General features: G+C 45.6%; 1 protein-coding gene across 1 annotated transcript in view; it reads left to right on the plus strand.

Annotated features, from left to right (window-relative positions):
* Positions 1-7,210: 7,210 nt before the first annotated feature.
* BBS5 (Bardet-Biedl syndrome 5) overlaps positions 7,211-24,286 on the plus strand; it is a 53,607-nt gene continuing 36,531 nt past the window's right edge. Inside the window, exons 1-4 of the mRNA XM_073545811.1 lie at positions 7,211-7,428; positions 17,986-18,068; positions 18,212-18,277; positions 24,176-24,225. Of these exons, the coding sequence (XP_073401912.1) occupies positions 7,367-7,428; positions 17,986-18,068; positions 18,212-18,277; positions 24,176-24,225 (261 nt within the window). The 5' untranslated portion in view covers positions 7,211-7,366. The remainder of the gene's footprint in view (positions 7,429-17,985; positions 18,069-18,211; positions 18,278-24,175; positions 24,226-24,286) is intronic.

Raw genomic sequence — 24,286 nt, forward strand, 5'->3', positions numbered from 1 at the left:
GCAGATAGGGATTGCCCAAGGTTGAGAACCCCTCTAAAGTAAGTTGAAATCTGTCATCAGATTTCACAACAGCTGTATACCTTTTTAACTAGATATTTTTGAACTGGTGAGACTGGTGTACTCAGCTTACAATTCCATGTTATTGCTGTATCATTTATTTTATGTTTAAAGGGTTTTATACCATTAAAGGGTTATGGGTCGCCCTCCCAGGGCGGTGGGGTACTCAGTACTGGGCTGGTGTCAGGGGAACGTGTCACAGCGGCGGTGACCCGGTCCGTGGCCCTGGGCGCCCAAGTAATGGAAGTATACACTCACTGGCCACTTTATTAGGTACACCATGCTAGTAACGGGTTGGACCCCCTTTTGCCTTCAGAACTGCCTCAATTCTTCGTGGCAGAGATTCAACAAGGTGCTGGAAGCATTCCTCAGAGATTTTGGACCATATTGACATGATGGCATCACACAGTTGGCGCAGATTTGTCGGCTGCACATCCCTGATGCGAATCTCCCGTTCCACCACATCCCAAAGATGCTCTATTGGATTGAGATCTGGTGACTGAGGAGGCCATTTGAGTACAGTGAACTCATTGTCATGTTCAAGAAACCAATCTGAGATGATTCGAGCTTTATGACATGGCGCATTATCCTGCTGAAAGTAGCCATCAGATGTTGGGTACATTGTGGTCATAAAGGGATGGACATGGTCAGCAACAATACTCAGGTAGGCTGTGGCGTTGCAACAATGCTCAATTGGTACCAAGGGGCCCAAAGAGTGCCAAGAAAAAATTCCCCACACCATGACACCACCACCACCAGCCTGAACCGTTGATACAAGGCAGGATGGATCCATGCTTTCATGTTGTTTACGCCAAATTCTGACCCTACCATCCGAATGTCGCAGCAGAAATCGAGACTCATCAGACCAGGCAACGTTTTTCCAATCTTCTACTGTCCAATTTCGATGAGCTTGTGCAAATTGTAGCCTCAGTTTCCTGTTCTTAGCTGAGAGGAGTGGTACCCGGTGTGGTCTTCTGCTGCTGTAGCCCATCTGCCTCAAAGTTCGACGCACTGTGCGTTCATAGATGCTCTTCTGCCTACCTTGGTTGTAACGGGTGGCAATTTGAGTCACTGTTGCCTTTCTATCAGCTCGAACCAGTCTGCCCATTCTCCTCTGACCTCTGGCATCAACAAGGCATTTCCGGCCACAGAACTGCCGCTCACTGGATTTTTTTTCTTTTTCGGACCATTCTCTGTAAACCCTAGAGATGGTTGTGCGTGAAAATCCCAGTAGATCAGCAGTTTCTGAAATACTCAGACCAGCCCTTCTGGCACCAACAATCATGCCACGTTCAAAGGCACTCAAATCACCTTTCTTCCCCATACTGATGCTCGGTTTGAACTGCAGGAGATTGTCTTGACCATGTCTACATGCCTAAATGCACTGAGTTGCCGCCATGTGATTGGCAGATTAGAAATTAAGTCTTAACACACAGTTGGACAGGTGTACCTAATAAAGTGGCCAGTGAGTGTATGTTGTTAATGGTGGGACACCGGGGACAGCGGTGGAGCCACTGGCATTTCCGGCTCTGCGAGGGTCACTGGCGGGACCTGCGCAGCCGCGTCAGGTCCGGGCAGGGGCTTCCTTTCCTCCGCTTCAGCTCCCTGGGCTGTGTACAACTCCTCTGGTGGTTGCGGCAGAACTGGAACAAGGCACGCTGCCGGTGACATGGCAGCGGTCACCCGCTCCACAGGGTCTGCCGGGGAGGGTCCGGTGCTGCAGCGGCTGGTACCGGTGTCGCGGGTACCGCAGGTGTAGGCCCCTCCTGGGCGCGCTGCAGATTCAATGTCCAAAGTGCTTCCTGCCCCAGTGGCAGGCGGCGCGTCAGCTGGGCAATTTCGTCCTCCAGTTGCTGGCGGTTCATCTCCACTACGGGGTCGGAGCCTTCAGCCATGGCGCCGGGGAGATCCGACTCAACCTCAGCGCGCTCTCCAGGCCTCCTTCCCTCACTCTCCAAAATGGCGTTCTTCTTCTTGCCTCGGCCCCTTTTCCGCCACTGGCTTCTTCTGCCCCTCCTTCCGGGGGCGGCGTCTTCTTCCAGCGCCTCCATACCAAGCCAGTATACGGACCCTTCTGGGGGTGGGCCATGTTGCTGTCACATAGTAATTCAGGCAGGGGAGGCCCAGGACTCTTCGCGGTCTTTTCTTAGGACCTCCTATCTCTTCACGCCCTTCTTCTCCGCACCAGCGGCCATTTCTAAGGTCCATTTTACAGTCCATCAAATCAGGTCTTCTGCACATTTTCAAAAGTATAAAGTCCAATAAATCTTAGGCACACAGAACCAGATGGCATCCTGTTCGTGACGCCAAGTTGGGTCGCCCTCCCAGGGCGGTGGGGTACTCGGTACCGGGCCGGTGTCAGGGGAACGTGTCACAGCGGCGGTGACCCGGTCCGTGGCCCTGGGCGCCCAAGTAATGGAAGTATATGTAGTTAATGAAATGGAATAGTTCGTGACGCCACCTGTGGTGCTCGGCAAGGGAGGTGTTAAGCCGACGCTGCAGACAGATCCTCTAGGACAGATGGTATGATGCAGCAGCGATGGTACAGCTCCCCACAGGTAGGGCTGATGTCCCAGGGCAGTGTAGTTGCAATGGTTGTGGAAAGGCACAGGCAGTGTAAAGGATGGTACCCAGATGTAGTGGTGCTGAGCGGGTTGGCGCAAGAATGAATGGAGGACACCAATGCCTGCAGCTCCAAAGCTTTACTCACAGTCTGCGGTACACAAGGGTGTCTGCCTCCGGGCCGTGTCCTCCGGGTCAGAGACTCAGCCAACATCCAGGCCAGATGGAAAGCTCCTCTCCAACACTCCGCCAACATGTACCTTTCCTGAACGACTCCTCTATTGCGCCTTAAAGTGCGAAGCGCTCCAGTACCGTGGCACTCTGGAGTTCCTCTTGTCCGATGTTCTCAAGAACTCTACTTGTATGGCAGACAGCTGTAGCCTGCTTCGGGGACTCTCTACTCCTAAGTCCCAGAGAATATGGGAAGCAAGATGTGCCACAGTCCGCGCTGCTGAATCCACAAAATCACCTGGGATGCAAGACGTAGTAACAAAGTACTTCTTTATTCCTTCCTACGCGTTTCGGCGCCCTTCCTGGCACCTTCCTCAGGGATATCCCTGAGGAAGGTGCCAGGAAGGGCGCCGAAACGCGTAGGAAGGAATAAAGAAGTACTTTGTTACTACGTCTTGCATCCTAGGTGATTTTGTGGATTCAGCAGCGCGGACTGTGGCACATTTTGCTTCCCATATTCTCTGGCAGTTTTTCCACTTTGGAGTGGTCGGTGGAGGTCCTGCAGCAGCTGATACTGTGTTATGTCTTCAAGCCAGTTGTGGGTCACACAACTGGAATAGGTGAGTGGAACTGCATTACACCACTCACATCGTAGTGTCACTAGTGATAGGGCACTATTGCGCCTCTTGTTCCCCCATCCTTTTTGTATTGATACTCCTAAGTCCCGGCTCTCTATCCGTGTTGCTGTTGTGCCCCAAGTCTTAGACGGGAGTAGTGCATTTACAGCCAACTACTCCACCGGTGTCTGCTGCAGAACCATAAGTGTCCATACAACCTCGGTGACCGGGCCCCGGCCTTGCGCTGAGAACCTATAGGCAGGGTTCCTCTTCCAACCCACATCTCCTCTGTTCTCCTACTCCTTCGTTCCGTACTGATCCTTCTCTCTCTTATGGAAGCTTAGGTTGCAGTTCTACGTCTTTCTCCTTTTCCTTTCCCGTGCCAGCTGGCTCAGATCACTGAGGCAGCTGCAGCACTCCTTCCTCCATCCCTCCTTCCAGGGATCCCCACTACTCCCGAGTTGCTTCCTTCCTCACTGACCCTCTGTCAGACTGAACCCCCAAATCCTACACTTTCCCACTCTTATATATCTCAACTCCACCCACCTCCCAGCACATCCAGTGTTCCATGCAGGGAACCACCAGAGGTGCTCTGCTACTCTCTAAGCACTGAGCCGCAATGTGGTTGTGCAGAACTACCCTGTTGTGTGGGGTGCGAGGGTTGGAGTGTGGAGAGGAGTTCCCACCTTACCTTGATGGTGGGGCACTACACCTTAGGAGAAGGTGCAGTACCTCTGTGGCGACTGAGCCTCAGGGGCGCCACAGTTGCATGCAAAAAACTGTTCCTCTATCCACAGAATAGGGCATAAATTGCTGATTGCCGATAGTCTAACTGCTGAGATCACCATTGATCTCAAGACTGGAGCTTTGGAACCCTGATATTGGGGCTCTGCAATCCCTGTTTTGAATTGAGAGGAGGTTCATTTTCTATGAGACAGCCAAGTACAGCGCTCGACTATTTTCAGCGGTCTTATAAATAATGAATGGAGTGGAGACCGAGCATGACCACTGTCACGTACACACTTCTCAATACGCGACGTGGGGTGCACCTGCAAGGGTTAATTTACCTCCTCTCACTCAATCCAACTCTCAACCTGTGTTTTATCTATAAAGTGAGCATAAATCACTATTTTTGTGTAGTTGAGGAAGGAGTCAGTGGACTCTGAAACGCATCGACAATAAACCTACAGTTTTATCTATTTATCTACTATAACTTGTGTCATAACTCTCTGTAAGGCTATGGATTCTTTGACGCATACAAGGATCAAATTTATTAAAGATTTTAAACTTCAATATAAAAATATATAGTGCTTACAATAAAAGATATAAAAAGGGTAAAAATAAAGCGACACAATGATGCAAAATAGTTATAAAACAAAAAGAGAGAAATAACAGAAATATCTAAACGTTTCCATCTACAGTTATCTTCTGTTTCCTTAAGGGAAGGATAAATGAGTTATGGATCACATCAGCATACACAGCTCCCACATGTGAACAATTTTTCTTGCCACCCAGCTTTTTAGGCTATGTGCATACGCTGCGGATTGGTCTGCGGAATCTTATCTGCGGAACCGCAGGTAAAATGACCTGCGGTTTTACCTGCGGATTGGCCTGCGGTTTGCCACCTGGACAATGGAATAGGTGGCAAACCGCAGCAGAATCCGCAGAAACAATTGACATGTCAATGCTTATTGCGGATTCAAAACCGCAGCTTTTCCGCAGTTAAAAATCCGCAGCGTGTGCACAGCAGAATGTAAATCACATAGGATAACATGCTACTGTACACTGTCTGCAAAACTGCTGCAGTTCTGCTGCGGCCAAAACCGCAGTGGAACCGCAGCAAAAACCGCAGCGTGTGCACACAGCCTTATAGTCCTGACCATAGGATCATATTTCCAGGATGACCGGGATTGACCCATTTAAAAATTGCTGTTTGTGAATGGATGATGGGCTAAGTCGTGGCATTTCAAATATTCTGTGTCTCCCCTTTGCTCTCTATACAGTCAGTAGGAAATACTCTGTCCAGTTACAAACCATTTGCTATCCCCTTTGAAACTCAGGATCCAGGAGCTAAGTTTGACAGCTCTCAGTAGTCTTCCAGGAGACCCCCCCCCGAGGTTCTGAGTCCCTGCAATAAGAGTGGGAAGATGTTATATCCTTTGTGTGGCGACAGTCATTTGGATGCAGCCTTAAAGGTGCTGTCCACTATTTGATTCAAATGATTGACCCCAAAAAATGATAAAACCTATGCCCACCTCCCGGGCTAGAGTGTGGTGTTGCGACATGTGATGCCGTCGCCCAATCAGCGCTGGCATTACTGTCCCCGCCATCGGACAAATCAAACATGAAGAGGAAGTCCGGACTGCAGCTGATCTCTGACTTCCTCTTCATTCTCAATTTGACAGGAAGCGGAGACAGTGACACCAACATTCATTGAGTGCCTTTGTCATGTGTCACGACAACCGCCAGAGGAGCATCGGGAGACAGAGTGCCAACATCGCGGGAATGGTGCAAGCACAGGATGCGAGTATAAGGGCTCATACTCATTTGCGAGAAAAATGGACGAGTGCAATCCGAGAAAAAAAATTGGATTGCACTCTGACCAGCTTAAATCGGACTGAGAAAAAAAACCGCAGCATGCTGTGTATCTCGGACGAGACTCACCAATGCAAGTCAATGGATGCGAGAAAAGAAATCGCACAGCACTCGCACCATGTGTATGCCATCCGATTCTTACAGATACCTTACCTGCGGCATAGAACACTGTAAATGGTCTGGTAAATGATTGTAGAATAATAGTTCCAGAGAAAAAAAAAACGCACTGCATACGGATTACATATGCATGTTCCGTTTAAAAAAAATATCGCATGACACTTGTCCGTTTTTTCGGTGCTGATATTGGAACATTTTTTTTTCTCACATATGGGTATGAGCCCTACAGTAAGCTTCATTATTTTCTGGGGGCCAGGCGAGGGGTATGAAAAGAAGTCCAAGTAGTGGTCAACTTCTTCTGTAGCTAGTATTTTACTGATATTATACGATGATATATTTCTTTCACAAACGTCTCCACTCAATTCAGGACAAGGGCTCGCTAGGAGGTCTGGTGGTCGGACCCAGCAATAAGCAAATTATCCCCTATCGGATAAATAGGGGTGTGGAGACACAGCATTGTATCTTAATTAACCATCATTATAACCACGTTAAAAGGAGAGCAGGCGTTCGGCGGGACGATCCTTGGTCCTTGCAGTTTCGGCTAGCGGACCGTGGCGCCTGCCAACCTCCCATGTCTCCACAGGGGAATAATTGGATTTTTTTTTAGGGGAATAAACTTGTAAACTATATCCAAGCTCATAGCATGGTTGACAGCTCCCCAGTGTGCTCCCTGCTCCTGAATATCCCCCTACTAGTGTTCCCATAATGTCCATATCAAAAAAGAAGGGTCAGAGGCCTGCGGGGCACCGGGGTCACACTATGAACGGCATCAGCAGGTGACTAGATATATTACTTCTGGACAATGCCAGGGCGTTTAATAGAGAATAAAACATGGCAGACAGTCCCTTTATGAAATACAGGCTATCCCTCTGTTTCTGACACCTGCAAAAGAAAGTGTTTAAAAAAAAAGAACAGGATTGGGAAAAAAAAAAATCTATAGTACTATAATTAAAGGGGTTGTCCAGGCTGAAAAGTCTGCAGTCCCTCTATGTGACTACAAAAACATAAGCGGCTGATCATGTGCTCACTATCATGATTCCCCCTCCTCAACATTTGTTGGAAGCAGCCAGGCTTCACTACGCATGCGCCTGAAAACTTCTATCCCGCATGCGTCAGACGCTGCTAGGCTGAGCGCATGCGCTGTACGGAACTCGTCCCCCTGGCTTGCTCACGACTATCCGGTCGCCTTGGTAACCGGAGCTGCTCCATTGTGTGTCCACTTCAGTCCGTACAGGCCGGAGCGCAGCATGTTGTCCGTCTTGGACGCCCTGTGGGAGGACCGGGATGTCCGCTTTGATATATCGCCTCAGTAAGTGCATCCTATGGAAAAGCCTTGGCTGTGTAGTACTACAAGTCGCAGCATGACTTGGGGCAGAGGTCACGTGACGCTTGCATTTGGTCATGTGATTGTTTGTAGTGAAAGTAAACTTCATTAACCCTTTGTCATGTTTACAAGCAGCTGCTCCAGCCTCAGCCCGGGACTGGCCCCCGGGGCCCCTCTCCTCGGTCTATAGAGCTGTGGGGGCCACAGGACTTTCTGGTTCCTTTTTTATTCCAGTTTTTGGAAGAAGGAGTAACAAAAAAACCAAAAAAAATCAAAACCCAAAGCCGTCATTTTCTATTTAATTTTTTTACATACAGTGTGTGGGATAATGATGTCAGTATTTTATTAGTGCAGAGAGTTACCCACACGCCGATACCAAATATGCGACTTATTTTACATTTTCATAATGTTCTGCAGAAAGTAGGGAGATATGTACTTTTTAAATAAATATTTATATTTTTATATAATGCTATATATATATGTAATTTTTTTTATTAGTCCTCCTAGGGGACTTGAACCAGTGATCGCTTGTATAAGACGCTGCCATATAGTAATTGTGCATTGGTAACTGGCCTGGAGTTGGTAAGGCTGTTTTTTTGTTTTCTGTGATTTTTTCTGATTTTATATCCTATGTGAGCCATATTATAATGATGTGCGAACATGGCAGACATGGTGGCTTCAATAGTAGGGTCCTGGCTGCAATGACAATATCACCAATACCCCATTCCCAACTTCTACTCTTGGTTTATTCCTGCTGCTCCCCTGAGTATTCTATTTTTTTTTTTTTTTAAGTCTAGAGATATGGGCCTTTTTATTTAGCGATGATTTTTATGGTCTTTAAAAGCAAAACTCAAACACTTTTGATCCTGTGACAGGCCCTCTTTGGGTATGAGCGTTTGCTTCTTTTTAGGCCTCCTTCACACGCCTGGTGATTCCTTTATGGCCGGGATCACAATACAGCGAGATACGGCCGAGTCTCGCAGGTTAAAACCAAGCTCTGGCACCGGCACTCTTGAGTGGAGCGTGCAGCCGCACAGCAGTACATGGAGCTGCACGCTCCGCTCCGGAGTGCCGGTGCCAGAGCTTGGTTTTAACCTGCGAGACTCGGCCGTATCTCGCTGTAGTGTGACTCCGGCCTATTGGAAAAACCAGGACTGGTGAGATCCTTGTACATATCTGACATCAGTGTGTAATCCGTGTTTGCTGTCCATGTGTTACATCCGTGTGACAGCTGTGTCACTCCTGTGTAAAATCATTAAATAAAAAAGACCGGCTTGGGCTGCTGCGCAAATTTCATAACCAGCAGTGGGAAAGCCCACAGCTGGGGGCTGATGTTAATAACCTGGGACAATGGACAATACCCCATAAGGTTCCCCGGCTATTAATAACAGCTCACAGCTGTTTGAATAATCTTTCCTGGTGAATTTACAGGGGACCCCAGAAAAAAAATGACTTTTGGATTCCCCTATAAATTCAAACCAGCAAAGGCTAAACAGACAGCCGTGGAGTAATATTAGTACCCTCAGAAGGAGTCAGAGATATTGCCTACCCACACGTTCCCAACATCAACCCTCGGCCGCCTCAGAAGTGGTGCATCCATAAGATAGGCCAAATCTGGTGCTTAGCCTCACCCTTCCCATTTGTTCTAGTGCGATGGTAAGTGGGGTAATAGGGTTGGGAATGATGTCAGCTTTGTATTGTCAGGTGACATCAAGCCCAGGGGTTAGTAATCACTAACCCCATACTCATAGGCCGGGGTCACACTAACCGACGCAAAATACGGTCAGTATTTTACATGCGTAATACGGATGAATGGCCCCTAAACAGTGCTCCGTAATCAAGGTGTGGTCGCGTATTTTGCGCATGTCAGCATCCGTATGTAATCCGTATGGCATCCGTATGGCGAGATTTTCTCGCAGGCTTGCAAAATGGACATATAATGGAGCCCTATGACAGGGTTTCTAACAGAAACCAAAGAATAGATATATACACATAGAATGCATATATATATATATATATATATATATGTATTCTATGTGTCTATATCTATTCTTTCGTTTCTTTATTAAACCTGTCAGTGTGAGTTTACTGTAAAGCGCACTGAATTGCCGGCTTTGCTAAAAGACACCTGGTGCGTATTTCTCGCAAGTCACATGTGTGGTCCGTGTGTAATCCGTTGTTTTTGCGCACCCATAGACTTGCATTGGCGTACTACGGCCGTAGTACGCTGACAATCGCAGCATGCTGCGATTGGCACGGAGCGTAGAATACGGATGAGAAATATACGGCTGGTGCGAGGGACCCCATAGAGAATCATTTGTCCGTGTCTAATGCGTGCTTTTAGCGCCTCTCACTCGGCCGTATTCCTCGCCAGTGTGACCCCGGCCTTATTGTAAAAAAGACACACCCAGAATAAAGTCCTATGAAATGAAAATCAACACCTTGTTTTAGACATTTATTTAAAAATAAACAACACAGTTATACTCACCTTACGCCTAATCCACCGATGCCCAAGTCCCCTGTAAAAAAAATAAAAAAATAAAATAAACCATATATCTCACCTGTCCAAAGTACAGGTAAGCCATACTGTCCCACACCGTCATCCATCTGTGTGATATGTGGTTTTCAACCTGGATGGTGCCATGATACGAACGTCCATGCTGAAAACCATGGGAGAATGAGGTGCTGCCAGCACAGCCTCACTGATCATGTGTGTGTCATCAGTGCATGTATGCGGCAATCATTTTGTCAGTGCTGCGCAAAAAAACTGACACATGGTCGTGTGAAAAAACTGACATGTGCGCACCACCATTGAATACAATGGGTGTGTGCATGTCCATATTTGCGACCCTTAAAAAAACGGATTGCATACGGACATAAAGAATGGACGTGGGAAGTAGGCCATAGGCTGGGGTCTATGCGAGAAACTCATGCATCAATACCCGGCACTCGGGATCAGAGCGCTCAGCTGCATAGAAATACATGCAGCCGCACACTCCGCTCCTGAGTGTCGGCAGCAGTGCCGGGTATTAATTCGAGATTCTCGTATTGTAGTTGCCCCCGGCCTTAGGCAGATTATTTCTGGAGAGATCCTGAGAAAGAAAGCACTGAATAAAATGAACAATAGTGCATGGCAGTGTCAAAACCACTTGCTGTATGCGTGTTCCATCTTTTGTCATATCTTTTAACCTCTTCAGGCTTTGAAAGGTGTGAAGTGCTAAAAAAAAAATTGGCCGGTACATTCTTCTAGCACCCAATTGGTAGCTGCCACTGTCTTATATATGAAATTAAAAAAAGAAAACACCACTAAAGATGTTAAAAAAAATCCAGCATTTTCTTGAAGCGTATGCTTATAGCAAAAAGGAAACAATTGCTGGCGTATAAAAGACATGGTGTGCACATACCCTTTAAGGGATGTCATCACAACAACTTACAGCAGCAATGCCAGCTTCAGCAGCAGCAGTTAGATTTGGGTGGCAGCTGTATAACACAGCCAGCGGCACTCTTAGGGAAGAGTCAGATGGCCAAACAACTCAGACGAGGATGGCAACGCAATGCTCGGAATGACTGGCGGCTCTTCTGGCTGGAGTGTGACGGCTGCATAGAAATACATGCTGTCATGCTTGGGTCAGGAGAGCGGACGGCCAGTCCGAGCTTTGTGTTGCGATCTGAGTTGGACGGCCGTCTAATTCTGCCTTCATGTATAGAACAAGCTTGTTCAAATCTGATACTGAGATTTTGCTACCGTCCAAAATCTTGTCCACAAGCCGTAGCCCTGCGTCTGGAGAAGTGTACAGTGCCTTGTTGCATCTCAATACACATGCAGTTTCCATATACATGGTGGTGTGCTCCATCAGATGCCGCGTAATCGGGCTATTGCTGCAACGTAAGCGAGAGTGTTGTCACTCACTGACAGCAAATGTCTTGAAAGTGGTGAAGAATTAAAAGGGTTTTCCAGTTTTGGAAAACCTATTCCCCTTGGCTGCATTCTGCATCAGAGACTCCGTGCCGGACCTGGGAGGGCAAGGGAGCCACAGATTATTTAAAACAAACTGCAGCCGTATACAGCTACGTATAAAGACGTTGGGAATGGTGTCTGGGGTTGGTAGCGCATAATTTCTGGGCATATCTTCTATGTTACAATACATTGGTGTTTCCATACCAGCAGCCACTGTCCTTGTAGATAATCTTATTAGGCGTCTAGGAAATAAGAAGCTTCAAATAGCCAGTGAAATCCCCTGATGTGGAGATAAGGGCTTGTACACATGATAAACCAGTGTAGTGTCAGACAATAAGTTTATGCTTTTTTCATTAAACAGTACCTGTCTGGTTGGTTTTTGGACTATAAACCACCCCAAGCCTAATTGCGTGAACTGACAGTGTATCTTATTGGCCCAGTATGCCAAATCTGATGCAATTCAAACACCAACATCAAGTTTTAAAATGGTGACGTTTCTATGCAGATAAACATTGAGGAGTCATATGGGCGGTGACAATATCCGGAAGAGCCACGTAGTCCAATCTCCAACCGCTCCCCTCCTGGTCTGGTCATCATCCGTCATCCGCTCCACACCACTACCCACCTCTTCTCGTTTGTGCTATTGCCCTGTACCCCCTGAGCATGCACAGATTGTCTTTAGACAGCATTCATCAACTATTCTCAATTCTTGAGGGAAGCTGTAGTGTTGCTGAAATTTTGTATCTTGGATCATAAAATCACATTGGAAAATGATTTGTAGTGCTGCTTCCCTTCTTTCCCTTATCCTGTCCGTTTTGTTTGAGGGGCGCCTTTAAGGAAGTGCTTCTTCATAAGTCCATATTGTCATTAGACGTTGGTAGTAAATGGTGGACATCTGAAGTTGGGCAGGCTTTACAGAACATAAAGAATGCTGTGTGCACCTAGAACAAGGGATCTAAAGGGTAAGGTTTCTCCATGTGGAAAGTGACAAGCCAGGCCTGTCATGTCAGAGTGAGGAGACTTATAGGCCGTGCATGCTCCTCTGGGAAATTAAATATGAAAATTACCTCTTCACAGAAGAGGACTAGAACTCTAGTGCCACCTATTGGAAGTAGTGATCCCTAAAAGTCAATATCAAACCTTTAACGAGCCTTGCCATATGACTTAGGGCAAAAGCCAAACCAGAATTTTAATTTGCAGACACAATGTTTTGCTGTGTTGCCCCTCGTCGGTGCAAAGTATGAGATCTGATTTGGCTGCGTGAGAAGCTTAAGACTGGGATCTAGGGGGTTAAGGTTTCTTCTAGTGGAGAGTGACAAGCCAGGCCTGGCATGTCAGAGTGAGGAGACTTAGGCTGGAGTCACACTAACCTGCGCAAAATACGCTCCGTATTTTACATGCGTAATACGGATGAATCACCACTAAATAGTGGTCCGTAGGTCATCCGTAAGCAAGGTGAGGTCGCGTATTTTGCGCATGTGTGTATCCGTATGTAATCCTATGCAATCCGTATGGCGAGATTTTCTCGCAGCCTTGCAAAATGGACATTTAACGGTTTTGAGGCCTGCAAACTATTTAAATCATTAGCCTGCACCCTATTTATTGGCTCAGGAACAGGTGGCTGCCTCCATTCTGACCATTTGTCACCTTGCTTTCACGAGGTGTGTTGGTGTTCTTTGTGCAGCATGGCAGAGGGTCTGACATTCAATACAACAGAGCAGGTTCTCTTTACCTTGCTTTTGTCACGGCGCTTTGGCCAACCATATCCTGTGATAGTGGATCCGCGGAGGAGGAGACGCATGTGGGTCCATCCACTTTTGAGGCAACGACTCACAAGAGGTCATTTTCACCGCCTGTATTCGTCTCTGCGGGAGCATCCGGAGAAATTTTACCAGTACTGTCGTATGAGCATTTCCACATTTGATCGCCTCTTGGAGACAGTGCGCCCTGGGATCACCTTTCAGGACACAAGGATGCGCAAAGCGATATCTGCAGAGGAGCGACTTCTACTCACAATACGGTATGTACTACACAACCACATTCTCTATGTTCATAATGTGTGTGTTAATTTATGTATTGTGCCCTTCTTGGACAAAGCGTAATACCCTCATCTTACTCAAAATATGTTTCACCTGACACAGCAGAATGTTACATCTAATATGTCCTGCATATCACTTAGTAATTGTGCCCCCAAATATGTTTGTGTTGTTCTCTCATTTCCTACCAAGTTTGGTCGGCATGTAACTGTTTTTTTTTCAGGTAAGCCATTCTAAACTTTACTATTTCTGTTGTTCTACAGCTTCCTGTCCACTGGCCTGTCTTATGCCGCCCTCCACCATGAGTTTCTCATTGGAAAGTCAACCATTTCAGGCATAGTGAGGTCTACATGTGCACAAATCTGGACAAGACTCCATCAAGTGGTCCTACCCGAGCCCAGGATGGAAGACTGGTTAAGGATTTCAAGGGACTTTGAGGAGGACTGCCAGTTTCCAAATTGTATTGGGGCCCTGGATGGCAAACATATCGGTGCGCAAGCCGCCGAACTCAGGCTCCCAATTCTTCAATTATAAACAATACTTTTCTGTTGTATTGTTGGCTCTGGTAGACCCTCAATACAAGTTTATAATTGTTGACATTGGGGCTTATGGAAGGACGGGAGACTCTAGAGTCTTCAATACTTCCATAATGGGTCGGCGGCTACGCACCAACCAGTTGGATCTACCACCACCACGCCAGCTACCAGGCTCCCCCGAACAATCAGTCCCTTATGTCCTTGTGGCAGATGAGGCCTTTCAGTTATCACGCAATGTCATGAGGCCATATCCCAGGCGCAACCTTGACCACAGGCGCAGAATTTTTAACTTGCGCCTATCACGTGCTAGGCGACTGGTGGAGTGTTCCTTTGGGATTCTTTGTGCCAAATGGCGGGTACTCCAGTCTGCCATTCAGTTGAGTGAGCAAAATGTGAATGAAGTTGTGAAAGCCTGTGTTGTTCTGCATAACTTCACCAGGATACATGATTGTTCCTCCTCTGATGGTGTTGTGCGTAGGCCGGACAATGTGCGCAGGGTGAGACCACCTATCAACCCTCAGCGTAGACCGCTCTCTGGTCTCAAAGTGCGTGATATTTTCACCAATTACTTTATCTCACCTGAGGGGGCAACTTCTTGGCAAGAGAATGCTTTGTCTATGTTATAATTTGTTTAGTTAAGTGTGTCTAAATATATATTACTCAAGCCTTAATGATTCTATGAGTGTTTCCTTGCATTGGTTGGTGTATGTTAGTATGTTGTGAGGGATTTTTAAAAATCACACAGAGACGTTAACTAGAGTAGACAAATTTTTAGTTTTGTCTTTTTTTTGGTTTGTTTTGCTTAAAGGCAAACATAATTTTGCCATAACACAAATTTGGCAATGGCCAAAATGACCCTTTGTGCCTTCTTTAACTTGGTGTAACCATAATAACATTACATAAACAAAATTCTCCAAACATTATGCAATAACAACATTGCTGCATGCCTACAGTAACCTTGATTAGGCAACAAAAGGTGACCTCCATCACCTAAATAAAGTCAACAAGATAACACTCACATTTCCTCATAATGTTATACAATCATAGAAAGAGTCCACCGTGACAGGCAAGGCTACCTCACATCTTTAACACAGATATTACCTGTCTGTAGAACAGCCAATATTTAAGCATGCTATACTGGAAAGGATGAAAATACAAAACTCACTTGTTAAGACAAAGAGAGAGCGTGATCTTCTGAATGCTGGTCGCCTCGAATTGTCTTACTAGAGCTTGCTAACCAAAAAGGTGAATACTTAACTAAGGCAAGCACGCCTTTCCTATGCGTTAGCAAGTGAGTAGTGTATTTTCATCCTTTCATTTAACAGTATAGCGCATTTAAATATTCTCTTTTCTACACACATGTAATATCTGTGTGAAAGGCGTGAGGTAGCGTTGCCTGTCATGATGGATTGTTTCATATGTTCGGAAAACAATGTGTAAAAATGTGAGTGTTAAATTATGTGATACATTTTGGTGAAGGAGAACACCTTTTTTTTTAACGAGATTAGAAGCACCAGTGACATGTCACTGGACATCTCCAAACTTTGGTATCATAAATCCTCATTTGTAGGGGAAGGGAAACGTGGAGGATCAGCCTGTGGGTGCTGCTGGACATTGTGGCCAACATCGCCCTGTGTGGGGCCATACTGTTGTCCATGATGCTGCAGTTGTCCAGCCTCCTGGGCCTGTTGGTGATACTGGCCAGAGTAATGCTGATGGTGAGGGGCTTCTGGTTGGCTCTGGTAGGCCCGTGGCTCATACCCACCAAGATAGCCAGATCGTCCCCAACCAGGTTGGGACCAGCCTCCAACACTGGGTGGGTACAAGTGGCCATATTGGTGGGGTTGGCTTGAGTAAGACATTTGGGGCTGCGGAATAGAAGGATGGGTAGGGGGAGGAAGGGCTTGAGGTGTTGGCCCACGTATTAGGGGCTGTTCAGACCCTGCTTGAGCACGCATCTGTGTGGATGGTCTCATGCGCATTAAATTTCTTGGTGAGAGCTGCCACCTCTCCAGAAATTCAAACACCTCATATGGGGTATTGGGGGGGGGTGCTTGCATCAAGCAGGATCTGAATACATCCCCTAATACGGAGCCTGACCTCACAGGTAAGGGCACGGAGATAAAGGGTGAGGCTACATGCATAGGCCTCCTCACCATCATCTGCAGTGACTCGGGATAATTCATCACCCCTGTGTCCACATTGGTCCTGCTCTCTTGAATGGTGACATGGCGCCTTCTTCTTATACGCCGTGAGGCTACAGCAGCCTGTGGGGAGGACCTGATCTGGGCAGTTGGGCTGCTGCTCACATTGCCCGGCTCTTCCAGGATGGGTGAGGTGGCAGCAGCAGACCGTCCTGGTGGTGTGTTGGGTAGGGCAGCCATTGTGTGTTCAGGTGAAGCCTCCTCTTCAGCCATCCTTCTTGTAGGGGTAGAAGATGGGCCAGCCACCTCCTCCCCTACAGGATCTATAATGGGCTCTGCCTCTGAGGCCGTTCCTCGATCCGTAAGGTTGGATTGAGTTCTGTTAGGAAATAGAACAGAGGCAAAAATACATCTATATTTTTGTCCCTGTAAAGTATTTGTGTAATGTTTTTGTGTCATGTGGTGTGAGGTATGTACTTACGGTCTCAGAGCCAGAATTGGGGTGAGGAAGTTCAGCCGGTCATAATATATATATTTCCGCTTTACATGGCCAGCATCACCACTCCTGGACCGCTGCTGTCATTCCCGGCGGTACTGGTCCCGGATACTTCTCCACCGTTTCATCACATCTTCCACTGCAATTTGACAGGAAAGATTGTAAAAATCAAATAATTGAGAGGTCACATTTTCTAAAAGTAGTCTAGGCATGGGGCCTTCTGGGGTGTGCGTTGTACCCATGGTGGCACATGTAATTGGGCCGATACCCAGGGTCTCATTAGCTCCACTGCAACTAATTTTAGTGGCTAGGAGGATGAGGAGCTTGTGGCCTAACCCCTAATTATGGCTGTGTGAAGCCACGTGTCACATCCTAATGTAACGGCCTCATGAGGCTAATAAAACTACATGGCCAGGAAGGGGGGGTGCTGACTGTTGATTCATTTGAGAGCGCACGCTGAGGTTAATGATATTTTTATGGTTGCACTTACGAATTTTATGCTGCTCATCACGTGGTCTGTCACCAAAGTCATGGTACATCTGGCGACAGATGCGCCTCCATGACGCCTCCTTTCTTGTGCGGTTCGCATAGTTTGCGTCGCGTGGGTCCCATATTTCTGGACGCTCCTGCACCAGCACAATGAGCATCTCTACATTAATATATGTGGACGCCATGCTGCTGCTGTACTCCGTGGAGGCGGACTTCCTGGATGTCTGGAGCGTTTTTGGCCCTCATTTGCATGTCTAGGCTTCCTGATGATGGATTGACCCATTTCCTGTTCACCAGCCAAAAGACCTACTTATTGCTCGCAGGTCACACGTGTATTCCGTGTGTAATCCGTATTTTTTGCGCACCCATAGACTTGCATTGGGGTACTACGGCCGTAGTACGCTGACAATCGCAGCATGCTGCGAGTGGCACGCAGCGTAGGATACGGAGTAGAAATATACGCCTGGTGCGAATGACCCCATAGAAAATCATTTGTCCGTGTCTAATGCGTGCTTTTTGCGCCTCTCACTCTCCCGTATTCCTCGCCAGTGTGACTCCAGCCTTAAAGGGGTTTTCCCACGAACAAACCAATCAATAGATCTTGGAATAATAATAATTTGCACAATTGGATGTTTAAATAAAATGTTCCTGTGCTGAGATAATCTTATAAATGTGCTCCTGCTGTGCACTGTGTAGTGGCTGTGTCTCACCGTGCAGGGACATGGTCTGATCACACCACAGCTCGTGGGCACTAAACCATTTGCCATGTATGAGAAGTCAGTTTCATGTAGGAATATGTCCTATATAGCACGATTATCATGTCCTGATCACTTTTATCTCCCTTATTATCTGTGGATAGTAATCATTGGGCTCTGTATTTCAGGCAGATGAAGATGAGACCAGGAGAAGCTCTGATAGACTGCTTAGACTCTATTGAAGACACCAAGGGGAACAATGGAGACAGAGGTATCTTTCAAAAATAATTAAAATTTACGATTTTTTTTTTCCTTTTCTTATTGGTGTTACCGAACATCGTTCTCCTTCAGAATGGTTGTATTATAAATTTACTTTGATAACTATGTGTTGTTGTTGTTGTTGTTTTTTTGCAGGGAGGCTTCTGGTGTCCAATCTGAGAATCATTTGGCATTCTATAGCCCTGCCCAGAGTTAACCTCGGTACGTATTACTTCTTACTGTCATGGCATATGGACAGTTCATAAAAAACTGCATTTAATCTCTTCCTGACTGGTTGATTTTTTTTTTTTTTTTTTTTCGTTTTTGAGCAAAAAAAACAACCAAAAAATAAATTAATTTGTATCTCCTTTTTCTGAGACCTGTAACGTTTTTATTTTTACATCGATAGAGCTGTGTGAGGTCTCATTTTATGTGTGGTGAAGCTATTTTGAGATAAATACGACATTTTGGCTACATTTCTCATTATGACATCTAATATATAAAGCTCAATGTGGGTGTGTATGTCCGGGATTGGCATCCGCACCATCGCAGCTACAGCCACAAAATTTGGCACAGTCACACGTCTGGACCCCGAGAGCGTCATAGGCTATGTTGTGAGGTGAAATTTTAACCCTGCGCGTTCCAATTCACCAAACAATTTTGTCCCTATCTGCATAATGGGGAAAAAGTGAAAGGAAAAGTGTTGGAGGCAAATTGACAGCTGCCAGATGTGAACAAGGGGGACTTAAAGAATGAGAGCGATGGCGCCCAAGAGTATATACTGTACAGTTGCTAAGGTGGGGCCTTGATATGGGAAACTCACCACACATGGGGATAAGAACACACCCAAAATGCCCCACACACTACCACGTGCTTCAACACATATACCACCCTCAGCACACATTTCACCACACATACACCAACCTCGCCACATAAAAGTCGAAACACAAAAGTCGCCACTCAAAACTCGCCACGCTGTCCCAGAGCTGTTTAAAATATGAAAAATGAGCTGTGATTGGTTGCTATCAGCAACAGTTTTCCTTGTAGACAGTTGTGGTAACTGAGGCCTATTATTCTTATCATTTCTATGGTGTTATCATCCTTCTGTAAAGCTGGAAATAACACAATTTATTACTGTGCCAACACAGACCACCCTCTGACACAGACTGCAGGGGGAGCCCAGTATCACACAGGATAGGATTAGATACACAGCTCAGCAGTCAGTATCACACAGGATAGGATTAGATACACAGCTCAGCAGTCAGTATCACACAGAATAGGATTAGATACACAGCTCAGCAGTCAGTATCACACAGAATAGGATTAGATACACGGCTCAGCAGACAGTATCACACATAATAGGATTAGATACACAGCTCAGCAGTCAGTATCACACAGGATAGGATTAGATATACAGCTCAGCTGTCAGTATCACACAGGATAGGATTAGATGCACGGCTCAGCAGACAGTATCATACAGAATAGGATTAGATACACAGCTCAGCAGTCAGTATCACACAGGATAGGATTAGATACACAGCTCAGTAGTCAGTATCACACACGATAGGATTAGATATACAGCTCAGTAGTCAGTATCACACAGGAAAGGATTTGATACACGGCTCAGCAGACAGTGTCATACAGGATAGGATTAGATACACAGCTCAGCAGTCAGTATCACACAGGATAGGATTAGATACACGGCTCAGCAGTCAGTATCACACAGGATAGGATTAGATACACAGCTCAGCAGTCAGTATCACACAGGATAGGATTAGATACACGGCTCAGCAGACAGTTTCACACATAATAGGATTAGATACACAGCTCAGCAGTCAGTATCACACAGGATAGGATTAGATATACAGCTCAGCAGTCAGTATCACACAGGATAGGATTAGATGCACGGCTCAGCAGACAGTATCATACAGAATAGGATTAGATACACAGCTCAGCAGTCAGTATCACACAGGATAGGATTAGATACACAGCTCAGTAGTCAGTATCACACACGATAGGATTAGATACACAGCTCAGCAGTCAGTATCACACAGGATAGGATTAGATACACAGCTCAGTAGTCAGTATCACACACGATAGGATTAGATATACAGCTCAGTAGTCAGTATCACACAGGAAAGGATTTGATACACGGCTCAGCAGACAGTATCATACAGGATAGGATTAGATACACAGCTCAGCAGTCAGTATCACACAGAATAGGATTAGATACACGGCTCAGCAGACAGTATCACACATAATAGGATTAGATACACAGCTCAGCAGTCAGTATCACACAGGATAGGATTAGATATACAGCTCAGCTGTCAGTATCACACAGGATAGGATTAGATGCACGGCTCAGCAGACAGTATCATACAGAATAGGATTAGATACACAGCTCAGCAGTCAGTATCACACAGGATAGGATTAGATACACAGCTCAGTAGTCAGTATCACACACGATAGGATTAGATATACAGCTCAGTAGTCAGTATCACACAGGAAAGGATTTGATACACGGCTCAGCAGACAGTATCATACAGGATAGGATTAGATACACAGCTCAGCAGTCAGTATCACACAGGATAGGATTAGATACACGGCTCAGCAGTCAGTATCACACAGGATAGGATTAGATACACAGCTCAGCAGTCAGTATCACACAGGATAGGATTAGATACACGGCTCAGCAGACAGTTTCACACATAATAGGATTAGATACACAGCTCAGCAGTCAGTATCACACAGGATAGGATTAGATATACAGCTCAGCAGTCAGTATCACACAGGATAGGATTAGATGCACGGCTCAGCAGACAGTATCATACAGAATAGGATTAGATACACAGCTCAGCAGTCAGTATCACACAGGATAGGATTAGATACACAGCTCAGTAGTCAGTATCACACACGATAGGATTAGATACACAGCTCAGCAGTCAGTATCACACAGGATAGGATTAGATACACAGCTCAGTAGTCAGTATCACACACGATAGGATTAGATATACAGCTCAGTAGTCAGTATCACACAGGAAAGGATTTGATACACGGCTCAGCAGACAGTATCATACAGGATAGGATTAGATACACAGCTCAGCAGTCAGTATCACACAGGATAGGATTAGATACACGGCTCAGCAGTCAGTATCACACAGGATAGGATTAGATACACAGCTCAGTAGTCAGTATCACACACGATAGGATTAGATATACAGCTCAGTAGTCAGTATCACACAGGAAAGGATTTGATACACGGCTCAGCAGACAGTATCATACAGGATAGGATTAGATACACAGCTCAGCAGTCAGTATCACACAGGATAGGATTAGATACACGGCTCAGCAGTCAGTATCACACAGGATAGGATTAGATATACAGCTCAGCAGACAGTATCATACAGGATAGGATTAGATACACAGCTCAGTAGTCAGTATCACACAATAGGATTAGATATACAGCTCAGTAGTCAGTATCACACAGGAAAGGATTTGATACACGGCTCAGCAGACAGTGTCATACAGGATAGGATTAGATACACAGCTCAGCAGTCAGTATCACACAGGATAGGATTAGATACACGGCTCAGCAGTCAGTATCACACAGGATAGGATTAGATATACAGCTCAGCAGTCAGTATCACACAGGATAGAATTAGATACACGGCTCAGCAGACAGTATCATACAGGATAGGATTAGATACACAGCTCAGCATACAGTATCACACAGGATAGGATTAGATACACAGCTCAGCAGTCAGTATCACACAGGATAGGATTAGATGCACGGCTCAGCAGACAGTATCATACAGAATAGGATTAGATACACAGCTCAGCAGTCAGTATCACACAGGATAGGATTAGATACACGGCTCAGCAGTCAGTATCACACACGATAGGATTAGATATACAGCTCAGCAGTCAGTATCACACAGGATAGGATTAGATGCACGGCTCAGCATACAGTATCACACAGGATAGGATTAGATACACAGCTCAGCAGACAGTATCACACAGGATAGGATTAGATACACAGCTCAGCAGTCAGTATCACACAGAATAGTATTAGATACATGGCTCAGCAGTCAGTATCACACAGGATTTGATAAGATACGCAGCTCAGCAGTCAGTATCTCACAGAATAGGATTAGATACACAGCTCAGCAGTCAGTATCACACAGGATAGGATTAGATGCACGGCTCAGCATACAGTATCACACAGGATAGGATTATATACACATCTCAGCAGACATAGGATTAGATACACAGCTCAGCAGTGAGTATCAGACAGAATAGTATTAGATACACGGCTCAGCAGATAGTATCACACAGGATAGGATAAGATACGCAGCTCAGCAGTCAGTATCACAGCATAGGATTAGATACACAGCTCAGCAGACAGTATCACACAGAATAGGATTAGATACACAGCTCAGCAGTGAGTATCAGACAGAATAGTATTAGATACACGGCTCAGCAGTCAGTATCACACAGGATAGGATAAGATACGCAGCTCAGCAGACAGTATCATACAGAATAGGATTAGATACACGGCTCAGCAGACAGTATCACACAGGATAGGATTAGATTCACGGCTCAGCAGTCAGTATCACACAGGATAGGATTAGATACATAGCTCAGCAGTCAGTATCACACAGAATAGGATTAGATGCACGGCTCAGCAGACAGTATCACACAGGATAGGATTAGATTCACGGCTCAGCAGTCAGTATCACACAGGATAGGATTAGATACATAGCTCAGCAGTCAGTATCACACAGGATAGGATAAGATACGCAGCTCAGCAGTCAGTATCACACAGGATAGGATTAGATTCACGGCTCAGCAGTCAGTATCACACAGGATAGGATTAGATACATAGCTCAGCAGTCAGTATCACACAGGATAGGATTATATGCACGGCTCAGCAGACAGTATCATACAGAATAGGATTAGATACATGGCTCAGCAGACAGTATCACACAGGATAGGATTAGATACATAGCTCAGCAGTCAGTATCACACAGGATAGGATTAGATACACGGCTCAGCAGACAGTATCACACAGGATAGGATAAGATACGCAGCTCAGCAGTCAGTATCCCAGGATAGGATTAGATACACGGCTCAGCAGACAGTATCATACAGAATAGGATTAGATACACGGCTCAGCAGTCAGTATCACACAGGATAGGATTAGATACACGGCTCAGCAGTCAGTATCACACAGGATAGGATTAGATATACAGCTCAGCAGTCAGTATCACACAGGATAGGATTAGATACACGGCTCAGCAGTGAGTATCAGACAGAATAGTATTAGATACACAGCTCAGCAGTCAGTATCACACAGAATAGGATTAGATACACGGCTCAGCAGTCAGTATCACACAGGATAGGATTAGATGCACGGTTTTTATGTGCAATATAATCATTATAATTTGTTACAACTAACCACAGTTGGTTACTATGCCCGGGCAACGCCGGGCTCTTCAGCTAGTTAGTTAATATTTTAATAGACCAGATTTCTACAGACACCGCAATAACACATATGTGTTTTTTTTTACTTTATTTTTAATTAAAGAAAAGGGGTGAGATCCAAAAATTTACATTTTTTTTTTTTTTCAAAATTTTAGAAAATTTAATTTTTAGTCACCTTAGAGGATTTGATCCTAATACTGCAATGAATGCCAGCCACAGGCTAGTCTTCATAGGAGCACCTTCATCAGGCCTCCATGGCAACTGTCATTTGCTTGATGGTCAGGCCGCTGAGGGCATAAAACGGCGTGCTTCCAGACTGTATTCTTTATGAGATTGACAGCAGAATTTAAGGGGTCAATAGCAGTGGGAAAAAAAGCACATCTCCACGTACTGCTGTGTGAATAGAGCTATGCTTTGTAACAGCCACCACTAGCTGAGAATGATGCAGGCCCAGCTCCTGAGCCTTCATCAAAGACCAAGACCTAACATGGGACATACCAGTATATTCAGTGTTGAGAGATGATTAATAAAACAAGAACCCAGAACATTTCGGCTGCTCTCCTTCCACCGTAATGGATTGGAAATGTTTATTTAATTTTTTCCAAATGTATATACTTTTTTTTTCTTTTTTTCCAGCGGTTGGCTACAATTGCATAATAAACATTACCACAAGAACGGCAAACTCAGTAAGTGTGGATAGTTTTATGTGATTTAGTACTAAAGACGCCTTATAAGAGTTCTGTAGTG

This window comes from Dendrobates tinctorius, unplaced genomic scaffold (assembly GCF_039654945.1).
Source record: "Dendrobates tinctorius isolate UK_male_01 unplaced genomic scaffold, ASM3965494v1 ptg000143l, whole genome shotgun sequence".
Lineage (NCBI taxonomy): Eukaryota > Metazoa > Chordata > Amphibia > Anura > Dendrobatidae > Dendrobates > Dendrobates tinctorius.